We start from the raw sequence: 21658 nt of genomic DNA, 5'->3' as shown, positions 1-21658 counted from the left end.
CTATTCTGGGAAAACCTGGGCAGCTCTCCCATGATGCCTGAGGCGGGGGAGAGTGCCAGAGGACATGCTGACAGATCAGCACATGGGCCTAATCTCTGTTAGCTATCCTAGTACAGAGAGCTGGCGGGAAGGAAGATGGGACAAATTAGCAACACTGACTAGGTTAGGGGATGCTTTCTCCACTGCAGAAAATCAGGGTGATAGCTCACCTACCGGAGGAGAAGCACTGGCCAGCCTGCAACTTGGCCAGCAGCACTTATTGGGAGCCCATGGTGAGATACCCAAAAAGGGGCCTGAGCGGCAGAATGGCGGGGAGCTCAGGACATTCTGCGGATCAGGACCCTTCAGGGTGGCTCCAGGATGGCATCCAAAATCACGTGTCACTTTGAAAAGTTCAGCTGGAATTTTCCAAAAGGGCAGAAGAGCCAGGAGCTTTTCTCCTACTGAACACCAGTGGGAGTTGGGTTCCTAACCCCGTTAGGCTCCTTGAGAATCCCAGGCAAACACGCAGGCACAAACCATGTTTAGAATCTACCAGGTCATCAGCTCAGGAGCCAGGTCATCAATCTAACGAGGGAATTATCGTGTGGGCAGGGATTTGGAGGGGGTCCTACCAAAAAAGGATAGCGGCGCATTTGGAAACCAGGCCCCAATGCCTATCCTCTTCTTTTAGTAGGGTAAAATAGGAGCCTCTGGGCAGGCAACTTTTCATTTGTTCTGAAATAACTCGTACATACAGGCCATTTTAATAAGAATCCCTGTGTTTTTATAGCACTTTTCATCTACTGATCACAAAGTACTTTACAAGGGAGATGAGTATCATTAGCCTCGCCCTACAGATGGAGAAACTGAGTCCTGGTGAGGTGAAGTGAGTTGGCCAAGGTCATCCAGGACATTAGAAGACCTAGTTTCTATTTTCAGCTCTGCTGCTGAGTCTTAGTTTAGCATTATAGCTACTAGCCCACCCTGCTTCTAGACAAGCAGGGACCATTCAACTTAATTGTTCTTATAAAGCCATGTTCATAGGTGAACCTCAGAGCACTTAAATTTACAAAGGGCGTTGGTTAAATTTTAAACAGTGCCTAAGTGGTTTAGGATCCCATGTCCAATTTTCAACAGTGATGTGGGCACTTAGGCATTTAAGATTGTTAAAGGTATTTAGGCAGCTAGTGCCATTTTCAGAAGTCTTTCGGTGACAAATTGCCATGGGTTTCAATGGCAGTTATGGGCGTTGATACTTTTGAAAATCTGACCAGGCACCTATCTGCAGTGTGAGGTGCCTAAATACCACTGAAAATGGGCTGTAAGTCTCAATGAGAGTTAGCGGGACTTAGACAGCCACATCCCATTTTCAAAAATGACTTAAGGCAGGCTTTTTAAAATATTTGCGTGTCTTTGAAAATCTGATCCTTAAGCACTTAGGATTCTAAGTCAACACAAGAACAGAAGAGCTTCTGTGCTGGGTCAGACTGATGGTCCATGGAGCCCAGTATCCTGTCTCTGACAGTGGTCTGTACCAGAGCTTCAGTGGAGCGTCCAGAACATGGCAATTATGGGGTGATCCACCCCTGTCTTTCCCTCCTGGCTTCTGGCAGTCAGCAGTTTAGGTCGCGCTGAGTGTGGGGTTGTGTCCCTGACCATCTTGGCTAACGACCCTCGATGGACCCATCCTATTTATCTAGGTGGTTTTTTTAACCTAATGATGCTTTTGGCCATGGCAAGGAGTTCCACAGGTCAGCTGTTTAAAGGTATTTAGGCACTCGGCACCCATTGAAATCAAGAGAGTTAAGTGGCTAATTACCTTTAAAAATCTAACCCTCGGTGCCTAACTCCCATTATGTTCAATGGGGGTTGGGCACCAGGTGCCTTTGAGGATCCCACTGAGTTCCTGTCTGCCCTCTTTGGCACCTAAATATATTTAAAATCCTTCCCCTGTATCAATATCTGCATGTTATAGATGGGAAAACAGGCACAGCCAGGGGAAATGATTTGGTGTATGTCACGCAAAGGGTAAATGGCTATCAGGAACAGAACCCAGGTGTTCTGGCTTTCAACCCAGTTCCCAGATTGTTACTCCAAACTCGGTGTTGCACTAGAAGCTGAGGGCAGGAAAACTTGGGTCAAACTTGGGTCACAGACAATTTCCTGGTGCAAGTGCTGGAGCAACCAACTAAGGGCCATGCTTCTCTTGACCTGCTGCTCACAAACAGGGAAGATTTGGTAGGGGAAGTAGAAGTGGGTGGCAACCTAGGCAGCAGTGACCATGAGATGGTCGAGTTCAGGAGCCTGACAAAAGGAAGAAAGGAGAACAGCAGGATACGGACCATGGACTTCAGAAAAGCGGACTTTGACTCCCTCAGGGAACTGATGGGCAGGATTTCCTGGGAGGCTAATATGAGGGGGGAAGGAATCCAAGAGAGCTGGCTGTATTTTAAAGAGATCTTATTGAGGGCACAGGAGCAAACCAGAAAGAATAGGAAATATGGTAGGCGTCCAGCTTGGCTTAACAATAGAAGAGCAAATATGGTAGACAATAGAATAGCAATAGAATAGCTATTCTAGAAACAATAGAATAGCAAATATGGTAGGCGTCCAGCTTGGCTTAACAAAGAAGTCTTTGGCGAACTTAAACACAAAAAAGAAGCTTACAAGAAGTGGAAGCTTGGTCAGATGACTAGGGAGGATTATATAAACACTGCTCGAATGTGCAGGAATGAAATCAGGAAGGCCAAAGCACAATTGGAGTTGCAGCTAGCAAAGGACAGTGAAGGGGAATAAGAAGGGTTTCTACAAGCATGTTGCCAACAAGAGGAAGATTCAGGAAAGTGTGGGCCCCTTAGAGAATGAGGGAGGCAACCTAGTGACGGAGGATGTGGAGAAAGCTGAGGTACTCAATGCCTTTTTTGCCTCTGTCTTCACAGACAAGATCAGCTCCCAGACTGCTGTACTGGGTGGCACAGAATGGGAAGGAGGCGAACATCCTGCAGTGCTGAAGGAACAGGTCCAAAACTATTTAGAAGGATTGGACATACACAAGTCCATGGGGCTGGATGCAATGCATCGAGGGTGCTGAGGGAATTGGCTGTGGTGATTTCAGAGCCATTGGCTATTATCTTTGAAAGCTCATGGCAACAGGGGGAGGTCCCTGAGGACTGGAAAAAAGCAAATCTAGTGCCCATCTTCAAAAAAAAGGAGGAAAGAGGATCCAGGGAACTACAGACCGGTCAGCCTCACTTCAATCCCTGGAAAAATCATGGAGCAGGTCCTTAAGGAATCCATTTTAAGGCACTTGGAAGAGAGGAAGGTGATCAGGAACAGTCAACACGGATTCACCAAGGGAAAGTCATGCCTGACCAACCTGATTGCTTTCTATGATGAGGTGACTGGCTCTGTGGATGTAGGGAAGGCGGTGGATGTGATATACCTTGACTTTAGCAAAGCTTTTGATACTGTCTCTCACAGTATTCTTATCAGCAAGTTAAAGAAGAATGGGTTGGATGAAAGGACTATAAAATGGATAGAGAACTGGCTAGAGCATAGGGCTCAACGAGTAGTGATCAATGGCTCCATGTCTAGCTGGCAACCGGTCACAAGTGGAGTTCCCCAGGGGTCGGTCCTGGGTCCGGTTTTGTTCAACATCTTCATTAATGATCTGGAGGATGGGGTAGATTGCTCCCTCAGCAAGTTTGCGGATGACACTAAGCTGGGGGGAGTGGTAGATACCCTGGAAGATAGGGGTAGGATACAGAGTGACCTAAACAAACTGGAGGATTGGGCCAAAAGAAATCTGATGAGGTTCAACAAAGAAAAGAGCAGAGTCCTCCACTTAGGAAGGAAGAATCCCATGCACAGCTATAGACTGGGGAACGATAAACTAGACAGCAGTTCTGCAGAAAAGGACCTGGGGGTAAGAGTGGATAAAAAGCTGGATATGAGTCAGCAGTGTGCCCTGGTTGTCAAGAAGGCTAATAGCATATTGGGCTGCATTAGGAGAGGCATTACCAGCAGGACGTGGGAAGTGATTATTCCCCTCTATCCAGCATTGGTGAGGCCACATTTAGAATATTGTGTCCAGTTTTGGGCTCCCACTACAAAAAGGATGTAGACAAGTTGGAGAGAGTGCAGCGGAGGGCAACAAAAATGATTAGGGGGTTGGAGCACAGGACTTATGAGGAGAGGCTGAGGGAACTGGGCTTGTTTAGTCTGCAAAAGAGAAGAATGAGGGGGGATGTGATAGCAGCCTTTAACTACCTGAAAGGGGGTTCCAGGGAGGATGGGGCTAGGCTGTTCTCGATGGTGGCAGATGACAGAAGAAGGAGCAATGGTCTCAAGTTGCAGTGGGGGAGGTCTAGGTTGGACATTAGGAAAAAAAATTTCACTAGGAGGGTGGTGAAGCACTGGAATAGGTTACCTAGGGATGTGATGAAATCTCCATCTTTAGAGGTTTTTAAGGTGCATCTTGACAAAGCCCTGGCTGGGATGATATAGCTGAGGTTAGTCCTGCTTTGAGCAGGGGGTTGGGCTAGATGACCTCCTGAGGTCCCTTCCAACTCTAATATTCTATGATTCTATGAAATTCTCATCTGGTGTAAACTAGAGTAATTCCATTGAAGTCAATGGAGCTATGCCCCTGTGTACACCAGCTGAGCAAAGCGTGAGTCCTGATTTATCCCAGTGTAAGCAAAAGGAGAATCACTCCCTCGTTTATCTTGTCTTACTGTTTGACCTTGGACAATCACATCCCCTCTTTGTGCCCCAGTTTCTCTATTTATAAAGCCAAGATCCTGGCATTCAGCTTCTATATAGCACCTTTCATTCATAGAGCTCTATGTACTTTACAAACACAGGTCAGTATCCTTATTCCTATTTCACAGACAGGGAAACTGAGGCATGAGTCCTAGAGCCACTTGCCCAACATTTCACATCATCTGTCACTTTGGGAAGGTGGAGAACCCAGATTGTGAGACTCCCAAGCTACTGCCCTACCCACTGGGCCAATCTGATATCTCAGTCGCTGTTGTTATTACTATTCACTTGTAGAATCATAGACGATTAGGGTTGGAAGGGACCTCAGGAGGTATCTAGTCCAACCCTCTGCTCAGAGCAGGACTAACCTCAGCTAAACCATCCCAGCCAGGGCTTTGTCAAGCAGCAGCTTAAAAACCTCTGAAGATGGAGACTCCACCACCTCCCTAGGTAACCCATTCCAGTGCTTCACCACCCTCCTAGGGAAAAAGATTTTCCTAATACACAACCTAGACCTCCCCCACTGCAACTTGAGACCATTGCTCCTTGTTCTGTCAACACTGGTCTGCTCTCCACATTTGTATGCTGTTACAGAATATGGCCCTTTACCCCATGATATCCCCTCTTCAGAGGCTTTTCTTGGCATGCCTTTGTCTTTGTCAATCCTGACCCACATAGCAGACATAGCCCATCTCTAAGTATGCCCTTTGTTTTTTTCTGGCCATTGGTTGGCTCTGAGGGATACAATGCCCAGGAGTCTGCCAGAGAGGTAAGTGTTGATCACCCCCTTCCTGCCTAGAATCTGCTTATCACCTTCCAATGTCTTAAGGACTGTCTTCTGGTAACTGTCTGAATGTATGTACCTTAAGAACACAGTCTTCAGTACAGCCACATAACTCCCTACACATTATCCATACAGATGTCTTGCGATGATCAAGATGAGCAGCGTGACACAGGCTTTCAGTAGAGACTTGACATGACCCCCTTTTCGCAAACCCAGAGTATTCCCATAAATCTCTGCAGCCCTCTGTCCTCTGCCAATTGACATCAAGAGGTTTCTGGGTAACATGTGGCCAAGTCAGTGACTCAGGTCACTCTGAATTGGGACCATGGTGACATCGGAGGTAAATCAACCAAACTTTGCTCCCTTTCCTGCTAATGTACATGGTACTATTTCCTGCCCTGATTGAGTGAGGGAAGGTAAACTTACAGTTGTGTGAACAGAGCTCATTGAGATCTTGGCCCCCCTTCGGTGTGATTCAATTTTCCATGGCCACAAGCTTCCAATTCCTGTGGTGGGACTGTGGGGCTCTGCTATGCTGTCCCAGGAGCAGCCAAGGGAAGGATTGCTAACTCAGGAAAACACAGTTCCCTCTTCTATGCTGCTCGCTTTCCACCTGAAAATAGAAATTTGCTGCTGGCCAGGTGATTTCAGGCTGGAAACTAAAATTCTACCATTCCCTGATCCTTCCCACCCATGGCCTGCCAAATTTGTCCACATCCCTCTTAATATGTGGTGCCCAGAACTGGACACAGTACTCCAACTGACACCTCATCCGTGCCAATTGAAGAGGGATAATTATCTCCTATGTGACCCCCTGTCAGTGCATCTCAGAATGATATTAGCCTTTTCTGCCACTGCATCACATCAGTGACTCGCATTCAATTTGTGATCCATTATAACCACTTGTCCTGTCCTCCAAAGTTGCTCCCTGACAGCAGTAATTTGCTTCTGGACACATCATTAGGGCTGGAAATTAAAATTCTATTGTTCCCTGATCCTTCCCAACCGCTACCTGCCAAACTTGTCCACTTCTTTCTTAAAGCGTGGTGCCCAAGTCTGGACAAAATACTCCAGCGGCATCCTAATCAGTGCCAAGTACAGCAGAACAATTACCTCACGTGTCTTGCATATAATGCTGCTGTTAATATGTCTTGGATGAAGTGGGGATTTTTGTAACATTTTCATATGTGCCTCAGTTTTCCCTATAAGTGTCTTGAGTACCTAGTCAGGGGGAAAGAGTTAAATTTGCTAGAAGGGCAGCCGAAGAGAGAGACATGTGTGTATGACTTCTGGTCTGGGTGGAATGAAGGGTCGTTAAGGAACTTGTTGAAACTGAGAGGGCTGGAGAGGCAATGACTCAGAATTCTAAGTCTGTCTTCTTAACCCTTTCCCGTGTAGTTTCACCTGCAAATTTTATAACAATTAGCATGTAAGGTAGATGTGTTTGGGGGTAGATAGATACTATCTATTTATCTATCTATCTATCTAATCCAGAATGACCTGTAACATCAACTCAGGCCTCTATTTCTAGACCTAAAGGTATGTCAGTTGGTGGCAGGCTGCTACAGTTGTTTGGTCCAGACACTAGAGGGAGACATGTAAATGCACATAAGTGGTGCATATTTATCCTAGGGCACCACATCCATAGAACTGTCTGAGGTATAACTGATCTACCAAAGAGAAGTGATGGAAGTCAGCACAGTTGCAGCCTGCATGGAGATTTCCGTGGCACTCAGCTATCGGACATGTTTCTAGAGCTGAGAGAAACCTGTGCCAGAAATCTCCTCATGTTACGTATAAGGGGGACTGGGTTAGGACACAGGGTCAAAATTCAAGCATCTGTGAATTGTTGCGTGTCATTGTGACTCATGTGAGACGCTGCGTTAACTTCGCTAGACCTTTGCCCATGTAAGAATTCAGGAAGCCCCTCCATGTGCGGCACTGACTTTTCCAAGGATTTGGGGGTTGCCATATGTGGTTGTCATGGGGAGCAGGTGTTGGAGAGACTCTTTGCAGGCTATGGTGGAATGGAACAAGAGCAATGGCTGGCCGGCAAAGAGGAGTGATCCCTATTATTGAGTGTGATACAGGGGAAAGTTAGGACACAGGACAGCTCCCCCCTGGTCCCACCATGGGCCCTGTTCTTCCTGACAGCCACAGGGTACAACACGGTGGAATTATTCATGCATTGTGGTGAGGTGATCACACCCTAGAAAGGGCTGGGCAATGAAAAGAGAATTCAGGAGGAGGAAGAGAGAGGAAACATCTGCCTTCTCTCCAGCAGGGATGCTGAGGGAGATCCTGAAATGTTGAAAAGAAGAAATAGGGAAGAGGCGATGAGGATTCCACTCCATCAAAGATATTGGAGACACAACAGGAATGAATCTGCTCCCAAAGGTGAAATGAGTGTGATGGAGGGGCAGCTATAATGATGGTGCATGAGGCTGGCTACTCTTTGACAAAGTCTGCAGCCCGATGCTGCCTCGGCACGTCCACGTCACATCACGGTGACATGGTACTGCTCTACAGCACAGTCCCTGCAAATCAACAGCCAGGGAACCACAATCTTATTGCGCCTCTCTGCTGCTTTGCCTGGTGATGAGTCAACTCGTTCTCACCTCTCCCTGCTCCCAGACATTCAAAGGGTTCACTTGAAACCCCAGCCCTGGAGCAGAGGTGGCAGAAAACCTTGTTTTGTTCTGAAAGGCTGACTTCTTTGCCATTTGTTACTAAGGGTGGTTTAAGTTGCCTGGCAACATCCCAGTTGATTGTCTTTAGGAACTAGTCCCACGAGGTCACCAAAACATATACAGGTGACTCCAATGCTGCACATGGGGAAAAGTGCTGTGAACGTGACATTCTGGATCTGTGCAACAGCACTGGGCAGGAATTTATATACAGACATAAAAAATTGAAGAAGAAGAAGAAGGACGCCTCTCTTTTGGTGTCATTTCTCTTACTTACCCCAGTTTTACAGCAACGCGTCTCTATTGACTTTTTCTTTTTTCTAGGGTAAGTGAAAGCCGAATTGTTTCCTGATTAGCTCCTCAAAAAACTTCAATCATCCTTTTATTTTTCATGTTAACTCAGTTACTGCAATGCACCTTTAAATGCACACGTTTCTTTTTATTGCTTTATTTTTATTTTATTGATTTCCACCACAACACAAATCTATTGGCCAAAAATTGAAAGAAGAAAAAAAAGGTCAAGGAAAAGAAAGGTAAAAGATCTGGATGAGAGGGAAAAAAGTAAGAAGAGGGCCAGTGAGGGGGAAGGAGAATGACATCTCAGTTTCCATCCATTAATGATTAATCAAAAGCTCTTAAAAGTTCGAGTTAATCTTTCCAAATTTGTCTGAGGTCCTTCTTCTTCTAAATATTGCTTGCTCTTTAGCTGCCATGTCAGCCAGGCTGCTGTGCCAAATTTTTATCCCTGGAGGCAATCTGCTTACGTCTTCCATAGTATCCAAAAACCTTTGCTGTTACACGAGTGTAGTTTGTAAACTCATGTATGTTAAAAAGCCCCAAAATGGCTGAGAACTGAACAATTGGACAACGACAGACAGTGAATCCCAGTGATCATGGAATCTGGTGATATACAAAGCAGAAAGAGCTCTCAACCATTCTTGTATCTGTTTCCATCATTTCTTACAGACTCAATACACATTCTAGTCTTCAGAATGGTGTTTGGGGTGATTGTGTGTGTTGGTTAAGTTGTATATGTGGTTGTGTTGATCTATGTGAAGCTTGTGCTGCATTTTTGTTGATTTGTGTCTGTGGTCAACAAGGGTTTGCGTCCTGGTTAGGGGCTATGTGTGGTTGGGTTTTTGTATGCTGGCTGAGTTGCAGTGTGGGTGGTTGTGATGATTTGTGTGGGGGTTGTGTTATGCTGGCAGATTTGGGTTGATCTGTGTGGGTGTGTGCTGCATATATACATATTTCCCTTGCTAGGCGAAACTCATTTTGTGCCTTAATCTTTCTGATTGTCTCCGTATGTGCTTGTGGTATTCTTTTGTACTCATCCTCAGCTATTTGTCCATGTTTTCAGCTTTTACAGCATTCCTTCTGGTTTTTCAGGCTTAATATGCTTCAGAATGACACGAGTCACAATCCTGGAATCTCATTGCAGAGATTGTCACCAGGTCAGTCATGGGCAATGTCTGGCATTTCAATCAAACTACTCTTTTTTGCCATTGAAAAGTTCTCTCAATGGTGATTAGGTAAATATGTCCCATTTCAGCATTGCACAATCTTCAGCTTCAACATTCTGCATTTTGTCAAAATTCTAAAATAAGCTGATTATCATCTGCATTTCATATCCCTACTGTGTGCACAACATGCTCCTGCACTCCAGGTAAAATTACAGGCTTCCCCTGACTAGGACATACACACCTGAATACGTGTGGGTGTGCCCCTGTGTGTGTGTTATTATTCCAAGGGCTTCGTTTGAAATCTGAAATTTTAGATTCTTGTTGTGTGCTTGATTCTGTAGGGATGGGCATTAATTGTGTGCCAGATTATATTTGTAGTTATGCTGCCTGTTGGTCATGACTTCATTATTACAAATTTCAACCCTATCTGTGCTTTCTGGCAGCAGTCAAGTGCTTATGAAAAAGGTGATGTTCAAATATCAGGCCATGAACACAGCACTTTTAACAGCGAATCTCTAATGGTTATCAGAAGCCTTGTGTCTAATAGGAGATTTGAGAAATCAGCAGATCTTATAAGGGGTGTTAGTGAACTTCTTTGTGCTAGTGAATATCCTTATTTGTTTCTTTAGTGGGCCAATTTCAAATATTAGTCAAGGGGAAAACCTGGCTTCAACCATAACATTCTGGACCAATTCCCCTCTCAAAACAGACACCAGATTGTTCTGATTGGATCGAACTTCTAAATCCCATGTGCTGCCGAAACACTTGAGTATGGGTAATGTGTGGTCAGTGTTCCCTGATGTGGGTTTCTCAACACTCCCCCTGTTTCACCAGTGTGGAAGGATCTTAATAGCATTGTCATGGCTTTTGAGGCATAGCTTCTTCATGACCTATTCCATGTTTTCTGATACGAGAGAATTGATCCAATCCAGAATGATAAAATGGACAAAGACGTGTTCCCCAAACTGTCACAGCAATTTTAGCCAAGCAAGCAGTGGCAGAACTTGTTAATCTAACTATCTAACCCTATGTTCTTTCACATGGTGTCTCAGGACCAGATGTTCAAAGGTACTGAGGGTTCAATCTTCAGATTTAGGCACATGGATAATTTACAGAATCTGGCCCTGGGCACTTTTGAAAATATTAGCCATAAATTTTAGGTGCTGGATAGCTCTAAAAAAAAGGTTGCATATCCTGGACGAAAAATGAAACTCTCCAATTCCCTTTAGGAGAGCTTTGGGAGAGATCTTTCTGTAATATGGGGTGGGAGTAAAGAAAATGTCTAAAAAACATTGTGTGTTGTTAAACAAAAACTTGATGCCATTTCTGCGGAAATTGAGATGGAAATATGACATTCCTAGAGTGTGTTGAAAGTTATGCATGGTCTCATTGCTGTATGCTAACACTGAGAAGTTATACAGCACCGATAGACACTTTACAATGTTTTAATATTTATGTCAAAGTATGATATCTCCATCTCCACAAGAGCATATAAGCCTAGGTAGACACCTCTTCTTGCATAAATTTCAAATCTTATTGAAAAAACAGTAAATGGGATCATCTTCAGCTCTTACATAATGGAGGGAACAGAGGCCCAAAGAGAGGCAGTGATAAGCCCAAAGTCAGGGAATGGTTGAGCCAGGAATAAAGACCAGGTCTTTGGAATCAAATTCTACTGTCCACTCCCCTGGAATCTGGTGGATTCTGCCATGGAAATATGAGTAAATGCGGTGTGAGCCCAGCAATGGGGTTTTTCCGAGGTTGTCATATGAAGCCAATGAAGTGACATTTAATTCCTTTAATCTACAAAAATAATCACAGACACTGTGACTAAAATAATACACAAACATGTTCAGGAAGCTGAGATGTGTTCAATTGAGATGCCAGATGGTAGCCAAATTTCCAATGTGAATTAACTTCAGCCTTTTTTGAAACTTTTACCCCAAATGCCTCTGCCATCTGGAGTCTTGACTCAAGCGTTGGGAGGGCAAACAGCAGGGAGAAGCCAGAATTGAAAATATGACTCTTGTAATGGAAGTTTGACTCTCAACTGCAAAATTTGTTTGATTTCCCTCATGCATGTTTGCTGGAGGTTTCATCTACAAAAATAAAACAACCGTCACAGACTTCATCATTCTGGGATTCGGGGATCTCCCTCAACGGCTGGTTCTTCTCTTCCTTCTCTTTCTAATGATCTACATCCTGACCATGGTTGGGAACATCCTCATCATTGTACTCATTGTGACTGATCAGCACCTTCACTCCCCCATGTACTTCTTCCTGGGGAACTTGTCCTGCTTGGAGACCTGCTACTCCTCCACCATCCTGCCCAGGCTGCTGGCCAGTCTCCTGACCAGGGACAGAACCATTTCTGTTACTGGATGCATCACACAATTATATTTCTTTGGCTCTCTGGGAGGCACAGAATGTTCTTTCTTATCAGTGATGTCCTACGATCGGTATTTAGCAATATGCAAACCCCTGCATTATGCAGCCCTTACGAATGGCAGGTTGTGCCTCGAGCTAGTGGCTGGGTTGTGGCTAAGTGGATTTCTGTCTGTTTCCATCTTTATATTTATGATGTCACAATTAACATTCTGTGGCCCCAATAAAATGGACCATTTCTTTTGTGGTTTTAGCACAATAATAAAACTGTCCTGCAGTGATACCCATATCGTGGAAGTTACCGCTTTCACATCTTCCTCCATATTCACATTTCCTCCCTTTCTACTGACTCTGGCATCCTATGTCTGTATCATCTCCACCATCCTGAGAATCCCTTCCACCAGCGGGAGGCAAAAGACCTTTTCCACCTGCTCTTCCCACCTCATCGTGGTGACCATTTTCTACAGGAGTCTGATCATTGTGTATTTGGTATCAGAGTCAGACGCACTGAGGGACCTGAACAAAGTGTTCTCTGTCTTCTATGGAGTCTTGACTCCACTGGTCAACCCCCTCATCTACAGCCTGAGAAACAAGGAGGTAAAAGAAGCCTTGAGAAAAGCTGTCCTTAGATTTTTTGTCTTTTAAATCAATACATGGTTAATATGTGTGTTTGTGTGTGTGCCATCAGACTCATTTTGGAGGAAAATTAGGGCATCAAGCCATAGCGTTAGATATTCACTGCGCCCTCATTCCCACGCTAACGTCTGAAGAATTCTATGCATCCCCCCTGAATCTGGATTATTATTCTTTGAGAAGAGATGAATTTGCAAGTAAATATTTTACTTAGTTCATGAGAAGAAAAGAATTACAACGAGATGCTTAAGAAATTGAGCATTTGTCGTCTCTTTCTTTGTCCCAAATGATCTTAAAACTGGAATAAAACATACTCTTCACACTTTCCGTTATGTTAAAACTCATTTGAAATATGTGTGTAGGCCACACTTGCAGACATTCGGGAATAATTCAGCTAAATTGTTAAGAAAAGTTGTGTCACACCATTAGATTAGGAATAAATTTCACAAGTGGCCAAATCAGTAGCTCAGGTCACTTTTAAGTGGGACCCTGGTGACATCAGAGGTAAATCAACCAATCCCCACTCTTCATTTCCTGCTAAGTTGAACGCTGCAGTTCTATTACCTGCCACGACTGAGTGAAGGAAGGTAAATGTACAGGTGTGCCAAGAGTTTTCATTGATATCTTAGCCCTCATCAGTATTATTCAGTGTTCCATGGCCACAAGCTTCCTTTCCTTTGTTTCATCAGGGCTGGTGAGTCTCTGCTACACTGTCCCAGGAGCAGCCAAGGGAAGGATTGCTGAATTAGGAAGACACAGTTCCCTCCTTTCTGCTCCTTTCTTGCTCCATGTTAGCAGTACTTTGCTGCTGGACAGGACATTAGCGCTGGAAACTAAAATTCTACTATTCCCTGATCCTTCCCACCCACCACTGCCAAAATTGTCCATGTCTTTCTTAAAGTGTGGTGCCCAAATCCGACCAGAATATTCCATCAGAGTCCTCACCAGTGCCAAGTAGAGCAGAACAATTACCTCTCATGTCTTGCATATAATACTCATGATAGTATGCCTGTGACAAAGAGGGAATTTTTGTAATATTTTTATGAGGACTATGCATGCCTCCATTTCCCCTATAAGTTTCATGACTACCATGTCAGGGGGCAAAAGGGTTATGCTTGCTCTCAGGGCAGCCTAAGTGACATAGGTGAGTGTCTCACTCCCTGTCTGGATGGAATGAAGAATCATTAGAAGCTAGTTGAAACCGACCCAAATCAAAATGGGCCAGAGAGGCAATGCACGTTCCAGTGACGCATGAATTCTAAACCTTCCCAGGTGCATGCAACCCTTTTCAGTTTGGTGTCATCAGCAAATTTTATAACAATTAGCATATAAGGTAGATGTGAATGGGCCTAGATAGATGGATACATAGATAGATAGATGTAGAGTCAATTTGTGTATACTGGGATTTCTTACCAAAATGATGTGGGGCCTAACTTCTTAGACTTTCTCAAAAATCCCAGTTTATAATCCTAGCTCTTATAATTGTCCTATCTAGACACAATATTGCTGTTCACCCTTCTCAGTGACATGGGCCCTGCTATTCCTCTCACTCACTGTGGCGTAAAGCATGAATTACTCCACACTGAAGTGGATGGAAATCACTGGTTTAAAACTAAGAAAAGAAGGTGCAATTTTTGGACAATGATGGTAATAAACACAAGAACAATTTACCCGGGGTCAGAGTGGATTCTCCATCACTGGTAATTTTTAAATCAAGACTTTTTTGCCCCTAAAAGTTTTGCTTAATGAATTATTTTGGGGACGTTCCGTGGCCTGTGATATACAAGAGATCAGACTCGATGTTCCCAGGGGTCCCACAAAGTGCTACTTGTAACTTGCTTTAGTCCCTTCCTTGTGATGTGGCTACTTTTTAAATTTGTGATGTGATGTGCCTCATTCTTAGCTCCCCTCTGCTGACTTCACACCAGTAATACTCCATTAATTTCACAGGAGTTACTTTTGATTCAGGCTGGGTCCTTCAAAGTCAATGGGCCAGCTGCCCAGCTGTTCTGAATCGGTGTACGGTATTGAAATCAATTTGCCAGAACCCCCACTGGTGTAAACTGACATTGCATCATTGGAGTCAATAGACCAGTTCAACTGCGAGTGCAACTCAATGGCTTTTCTTTCCTCTTCTGAGTTTCATTAGAGCTACACTACTTTGCATCAGCTGAATATCTGACCAAGTGCATTGATTTATGTTGACAGAAGTGGAGTAGTGGAGATTCAGGAATGAAGAACCAATCCTCTGTCACAGAATTCAAGTTGGTGGGTCTGTCCAGCCACCCTGAACACCAGATGTTACTCTTTGTGGTATTCACCTTCATCTACATGGCAGCCCTAGCTGGAAACATCCTCATCATCCTCACGATTACTGCCAACAGCAGCCTCCACACCCCTATGTATTTTTTGCTCATCAACTTGTCCTTGATAAATATTTTATCCATCTCAGTGTCTGTCCCCAAAATGCTGCTCAACCTTCTGGAGCACAGGAAGACCATTTCCTTCTTGGGTTGCATTGCTCAGACCTGTCTCTTTACTTGGACTCTGGGAAGTGAAACTCTGGTCCTTGCTGCCATGGCTTTCGACCGCTACGCTGCTATTTGCCACCCTTTGCATTACACCCTCATCATGAAGAGAGGGGTTTGTGTTGGGTTAATTGCTGGTGCATGGATAGCTGGGGTGGCCAATTCCGTGGTCCATACAGGACTTGTACTCCAGCTGTCCTTCCCCTGCTCAATTGTCATCAACCATTTCTTCTGTGAATTGCCACCAGTGATAAGACTGTCCTCCTCAGACACCAGCCTCAATGAAATTCTAACTACTCTGTCTGACTCAACCTTCGGGATGGGGAGCTGTGCGATAATTCTAATATCCTATTATATCATCCTGAGAACTATCCTGAAGATTCACTCCCCAGAAGGCAAGAAGAAAGCCTTCTCCACCTGCTCCTCCCACCTCATAGTTGTCAGCTTGTACAACTCCACAGTCATTCATACCTATGTACACCCCTACTCTGCAGATAGAGACAAAGTGATCACTGTCCTATATTCAGTTATAACTCCAGCCCTCAACCCTATCATATACTGTCTGAGAAACAAAGAGGTCAGAGAGGCTCTCAGGAAACTGAGGAGAAGACTTGGGCTATTTCAAAGACAATAACATTATCTATCTATCTAGAGTACTTATCAGTATAGTATTTGTGCACTAAAAAGATTATTTGTTCTTGTAAGTTCCTGCAGTTGTATTTACTTTTCAAATAGAATAAAACATGTTGTTGTTTTGTGTTGTTTTCCCGTTGATGGTTAGTTGGCTATCCCTGTAACACGTCTGGGAACAAAGAATGCAGGTTGGGAGATGGTTTTAGAAATCAGGGACTCAGAGATGGCTTCAGGGATTATCATAGGAAATTGCCTCAACATGAGCTTTCATTGTGATGCTTTGGCAAAAAGGGCTAATGTGATCCTTGGGTGTATGCAAAGTGGAATACCATGTGGGGATGTGATCTTGCCTCCGTACATAGCATCCTGAGACTGCTACTGGAATACTGTGTCCAGTTTGGATAGATGAGGCTAAATGAATTCTTCACATCAGTCTTCACTACAGAGGATGTGACATGAGCCATTCTTTTTAGGTAACAAATCTGAGGAACTGTCCCAGATTGAAGTGCCATTAGAAAAGGTTTTGGAACAAATTGATAAATTAAATAGCAATAAGTCACCAGGAGCAGATGGTATTCACCCAAGGGTTCTGAAGGAACTCAAATGTGAAACTGGAGAACTACTAACTGTGGTATGTACCCAGTCGCTTAAATCAGCTTTTGTACCAGATGACTGGAGAAAGCTAATGTGACACCAATTTTTAAAAAAGGCTCCAGAGGTGATCCTTCCAATTATAGGCCAGTAAGCTTAACTTTAATGCCAGACAAATTGGTTGAAGCTACATAGTAAAGAACAGAATGATCAGATACATAGATGAACACAATACATTGAGGCAGAGTCAACACAGTTTTTGTAAAGGAAAACATGGCTCACCAACCTATTAGAATTCTTTGAGGGGATCAAAAAACATATGAACAAAGGTGAAACAGTGGATATAGTGAACTTAGACTTTCAGAAGCCTTTGACAAGGTTCCTCACCAAAGGGTCCTAAGCAAAGTAAGCAGTCATGGGATAAGAGGGAAGGTCTTCTCCTGGATCAGTAACTGCTTAAAAGATAGGAAACAAAGGTTAGGAATAAATGGTCATTTTTTTCAGAATGGAGAAAGGAAAATAGTGGTGTCCCCAGGGATCTGTACTGGGACCAGTACTGTTCAACATATTCATACATGATCTGGAAAAAGGGGTAAATCGTGAAGTGGCAACATTTGCAGACAATGCAAAATTACTCAAGATAGTTAAGTAGAAAGCAAACTGTGAAGAGTTAAAAAGAGATCTCACAAAATTGGGTGTGCGGGCAAGAAAATGGCAGCTGAAATTCAATGTTGATAAATGCAAAGTAATGCACACTGAAAATCTAATCCCAACTATACATACAAAATGATAGGGCCTAAATTAGCTCTTGAGACTCAAGAAAGAGTCATTGTGGATAGTTCTCTGAAAACATCCACTCAATGTGCAATGGCAGTCAAAAAAGCTAACAGAATATTAGGAATCATGAGGAAAGGGACAGATAATAAGGCAGAAAATATCATAATGCCTCTCTAGAAATACATGGTACGCCCACATCTTGAATGCTGTATGCAGATCTAGTCACCCCATCTCAAAAGAGATATATTAGAATTGGAAAAGGGCAACAAAAATGATTAGGGGTAGGGAACAGCTTTCACGTGAAGAGAGATCTAAAAAATTGGGACTTTCAGCTTGGAAAAGAGACGACTAAGGGGATATGATAGAGGTCGATAAAATCTTGACTGGTGTGGAGAAAGTAAATAAGGATATGTTATTTGTTAGAAATAACCAAACAGGTTGTCCCTAGGGCGGATTGGGGAGACGGAACCCTTTACTGCCTGCTCGTTCCACCTCGATGCCATGAGTGAGCAACAAGGGGGTTACTTTACAATTCTTTTATCCATAACAGTATGTAAATGTACACATTTCCAGCAACTCCCCATAGACCCTTATTTGGTTACATTGACACCTATAAAATGAATATTAACAACTACATGGTGAATATAATTATACCCGCCCCAGTTTGTTGTTTACAGGATTATTGCACAGAGCGCAGGCACATCACCTTGAAACCTACTAACATTCTTTAAAATATACAATATGCAAGGGAGGGAAAGAAGATAATGCTCTGTTCCCACCAAAGGCCTTGTGCAGGAGTGGTGATAGCTAGCTTCAGTCTTGTCCCCTGCTCAGATGGCCAGGAAGGAGGAGAAGAAGAGAAATAACAGACTCTAACTAAAATTCATACCAATTAGCAGAAACAAGGTTTGCCCGTGCCTTGACCTCGTTCCCTGTAACTTAGGCTTGACCATTTGTCCAGCTTTTAACTCTTTACTCTCCTACATTATTTATGCCTTCATATAACATGAGAACTAGGGGTCACCTAATGAAATTAATAGGCAACAGGTTTAAAACAAATAGAAAGAATACCTCACCCAACATGCAGTCAACCTGTGGAACTCCTTGCCAGAAGATTTTGAGAAGGACAAAACTATAACAGGGTTCAAAAAAGAACTAGATAAGTTCATGGAGGATAGTTCCATTAGTGGCTACTAGCCAGAATGGTCAGGGATGCAAACCCATGTCCTGAAGTGTCCCCAACATCTGTTTGCCAGAAACTGGGAGTGGATGACAGGTGATGGATCACTTGATGATTGCCTGTTCTGTTCATTCTCTCTGAAGCACCTGGCATTGGCCACTGTAGGAAGACAGGAGACTGGGCTAGATGGACCATTGGTCTGACCCAGTGTGGCCGTTCTTATGTTTTTATGCCCACACTTAAGGAGGGATGTGGAAATAATGAAGGAAGTTCAAAAGAGGGCCAGACAACTGATCTAGGGGCTGGAAACATTGTGAAATGTTTGCATGGGTACCATTTAAGAAGTTATGAATTTATACTGGAAATTACGTTCTTAAAGCCTTGAAGCTAAAGGCAGAGCAGGAGGAAGTGACATACCTTGGACAGGTTCTTTTCAGGCAGGGGGTAGTGGCCACTTGGCCTTTACATCTGGTCATTGTGCACTGTGTGCCTCCCAGCACAAGTCTAATTGAAAAAGGAGCTCCCAGCTAATGAAGACCACGGAATGAGCAATGGATCACACAATCTGCAGGAAGAGACACACAGCTGGTGGGTGTCCTGTTTATGACTAAGATCAAAGAATTAGTCTGGCACAGGAGGACAATGCAAGGAGACACATGGAATCCTTCACCGAGAGAACAAGTGGGCAGCGTCGTTTGTTCATGGAAAAGGGATCACAGCCTGCCTGATTGACTAGCACTGGAGAGCAGTGCTGTATTATGAATGAGGGTATCTTGTGAAGTAAGTCTAGGATTGAGAATGTATGTAATGATTTTATTTCATATGTTACTCTTTGTTTCCAATATCTCTTCTTGAGATCTCTCACACCTGTGCGCTTTGTTAAATAAACTTTCACTACAAACATGTCTCAGTGCCGCGTGTTATGTGGAGTGCTTAATCTAAGCTGTAACTAGGAAGTTGTAGTGACAATGTGAATACCGCGAGTGCCCGGTGCTCCAGGGGCTGAATGCTTCAGGGGGTTGCTCAGAGGACTCTAGGGCAGGCGTGTGTCTCTTGCAGACCTGCAGAGGGACAGCAGAGCCCAAGTAGGCTGATCAGGCAGTACTTGTAGTGCCCCCAGCCAGTGCAGTCGAGGAGTTGACCCACAGTGGGGACAGAAAGTCTTCCTCACGCTCGAGTCAGGTGGTAGTGAGGTCCCTAACAGGCCTGGGCACCATGGGAAGCCTCTCAGTCTCCTGAGGCTTGTAAAGTTTTGGCCTATTTGAAATCTCAGTACAGGGGCATCTGGGTGACGTTTAACGTTCTGTGATATACAGCAGCTCAGACTGGATGATTTAACGGTCCTGTCTGGCCCACAAATCGAAGAATCCATGATTTTCCCCATCACTTCTCCTGTCTTTAAATGACTCCATCATACTCACGAGAGCACAGTTCACTTCTTTAGGTCGCTCACACTTGGTCTATGTTCTCTAGCTACTCTTTGGGGGCATGGACTGTTTCCTACTGCATTTTCCTACTGCACAGAGCACAATGGGACCTCAGTGTTCACTGGGATCTGCAGTTGCTATAGTAATCACATAAACATGCTGGTTAATTTTCATTCCAGGGTACCATCCAGTTTGAAACTTTTCCCTTCTCCTAAAATGTGAGCATGGAGCCCTGGGTTCTGTTCCTGGGTCTGCCACGGACCTGCTGTGTGAGCTTCAGCAAGGCACCTCCCTGCTCAGTGCCTCAGTTTCCCCTCCCACACTTTGTCCATCTTCTTTAGTTAGATTGTAAGCCCTTTGGTGGAGGGTGGGATCTCTTTCTGTACTATGTATAGAACCCTGATCTTGGGTGGGGCCTTTATGTGCTATAATAACAGTAATAACAGTAGATATGCTGAGCCCAGGATCTGAGACCTGTTGACACAGCTGTTAAAAGGCAGTGTAGACGTACCCTCCTAGGCTGGTGTGGCAGACTAGCACGCTGTCAGGGCTGCATGTGGGCACACCCAGGGCTGAATACCAGGGAGGGGGGAGCTGCAGGTCCCAGTTGTGGTGTATTGAGAGAGCTGTGTGTGGGGAGGGGGCGGTGAGAGGGGCAGGGAGAAAGGTGACTAGCACAGGGTCAGGATCCAGGGGATCTGTCAGCATTGTGGGTTTGAGGCAGGGCAGCCAGGACAGAGGGGTTGTAGTTCAGTATTGAGGTATACTGGCAGAGCTGAGAAGTAGTTTGGGGTCAGGAAGAGGAGAGGTATTATAGGACTGTGAAGAGATCCCAGGGCTGGGGTAGCAGGGGGCTGCAGGTCAGGACTGGAAAATGTTGACTGAGGTGTTGGGGGGAGCCCAGGACTGGGACAGAAGGATAGAGGGGCAATGGCAGAGCTCTGTGTGCATATGTGCATGTGTGCGTTTGTGACAGAGCAGGCATTTTTCAGAATATTTTGGATGAATGGTGTGCGTGCCTCAGTTTCCCCTCTGTGGTGCATGGTTAACCAGGGGGTGGGAAAAGGCACTTTACTCTAGGCAGACACACAGGGATGACCGACATCCATGCTCATGGAGAGTTTGAGAAGACAATGGCCACTCCAATTGCCCGGACATTTGTTACCTAGCAACACTGACCCTGGAGGGTCCAGCCAGGTGTGACCAGATGGAGAACAAAGGACAGGGGAGGGGCCAGGTGGGGTTGTTAAGTGACAGAGGAGTTGCTCCTAGACTGGGAGTCAAGAGGGCTCTGGGTGTAGGCCCAAAGCTTGATTCTGTTCTGTTGATTCTATGTGAAATACCCCATTCTTTTGATACGTGATAAACCACCACAGCAGTCTCTGTGCGGCTTTGCATTTTGGACATTTAGGGTAATCTGTTCATTATTGATAAGTTTGTATGAAACCACCATTTGTTTGTCCGAAACTAACATCTGGTCATTGATTCTCCTGTTTGTAAAGTTCCCAAAGATCATCCTGTGAAACTCTTGCTATTCTTGAAGTACACGTGTTGTAAGATCACTGCTGAACGTAACATCAGTAAATGTTCTGAAACAGAAAGATTCAGTGTGAAATGAGGATGTTTTGTAATAGTAGTGAATGGTTTAGATAAAAAGAAATGTTATTGTTTCTGAAGGACACTTGTGTCTTCCACTTACACGTTTTAAGTAAATGTTCAGAGATTAGGGTGTGACTAGATGAATGAGTGATGTGTGTATGTCAGACCAGGGAGCGATGGAGAAAGGCGCCTGCCTTGGATGGTTAAGGGAGTGAAGGTAACAAC

General features: G+C 44.4%; 2 protein-coding genes across 2 annotated transcripts; both read left to right on the top strand.

The window, feature by feature from the left end:
- The first annotated feature begins 11759 nt into the window (after positions 1-11759).
- On the top strand, positions 11760-12710 carry LOC137166442 (olfactory receptor 11L1-like). Its single transcript, XM_067568170.1, has one exon. The coding sequence runs from the start codon at positions 11760-11762 to the stop codon at positions 12708-12710; it is 951 nt and encodes a 316-aa protein (XP_067424271.1).
- Positions 12711-14930: 2220 nt separating this feature from the next.
- LOC137166445 (olfactory receptor 13A1-like) lies at positions 14931-15860 on the top strand. The gene has a single exon (XM_067568174.1). The coding sequence runs from the start codon at positions 14931-14933 to the stop codon at positions 15858-15860; it is 930 nt and encodes a 309-aa protein (XP_067424275.1).
- Positions 15861-21658: the final 5798 nt, after the last annotated feature.

This window comes from Emydura macquarii, unplaced genomic scaffold, assembly GCF_026122565.2.
Source record: "Emydura macquarii macquarii isolate MOO-44397 ecotype Brisbane River unplaced genomic scaffold, CSIRO-AGI_Emac_v2 contig_2849, whole genome shotgun sequence".
Lineage (NCBI taxonomy): Eukaryota > Metazoa > Chordata > Testudines > Chelidae > Emydura > Emydura macquarii.
This window is presented reverse-complemented; position numbering and strand designations above follow the sequence as displayed.

Coding starts and splice junctions, on each gene's coding strand:
- LOC137166445 (XM_067568174.1), top strand. CDS start 14,931: ATGAAGAACCAATCCTCTGTCACAGAATTCAAGTTGGTGGGTCTGTCC.
- LOC137166442 (XM_067568170.1), top strand. CDS start 11,760: ATGTTTGCTGGAGGTTTCATCTACAAAAATAAAACAACCGTCACAGAC.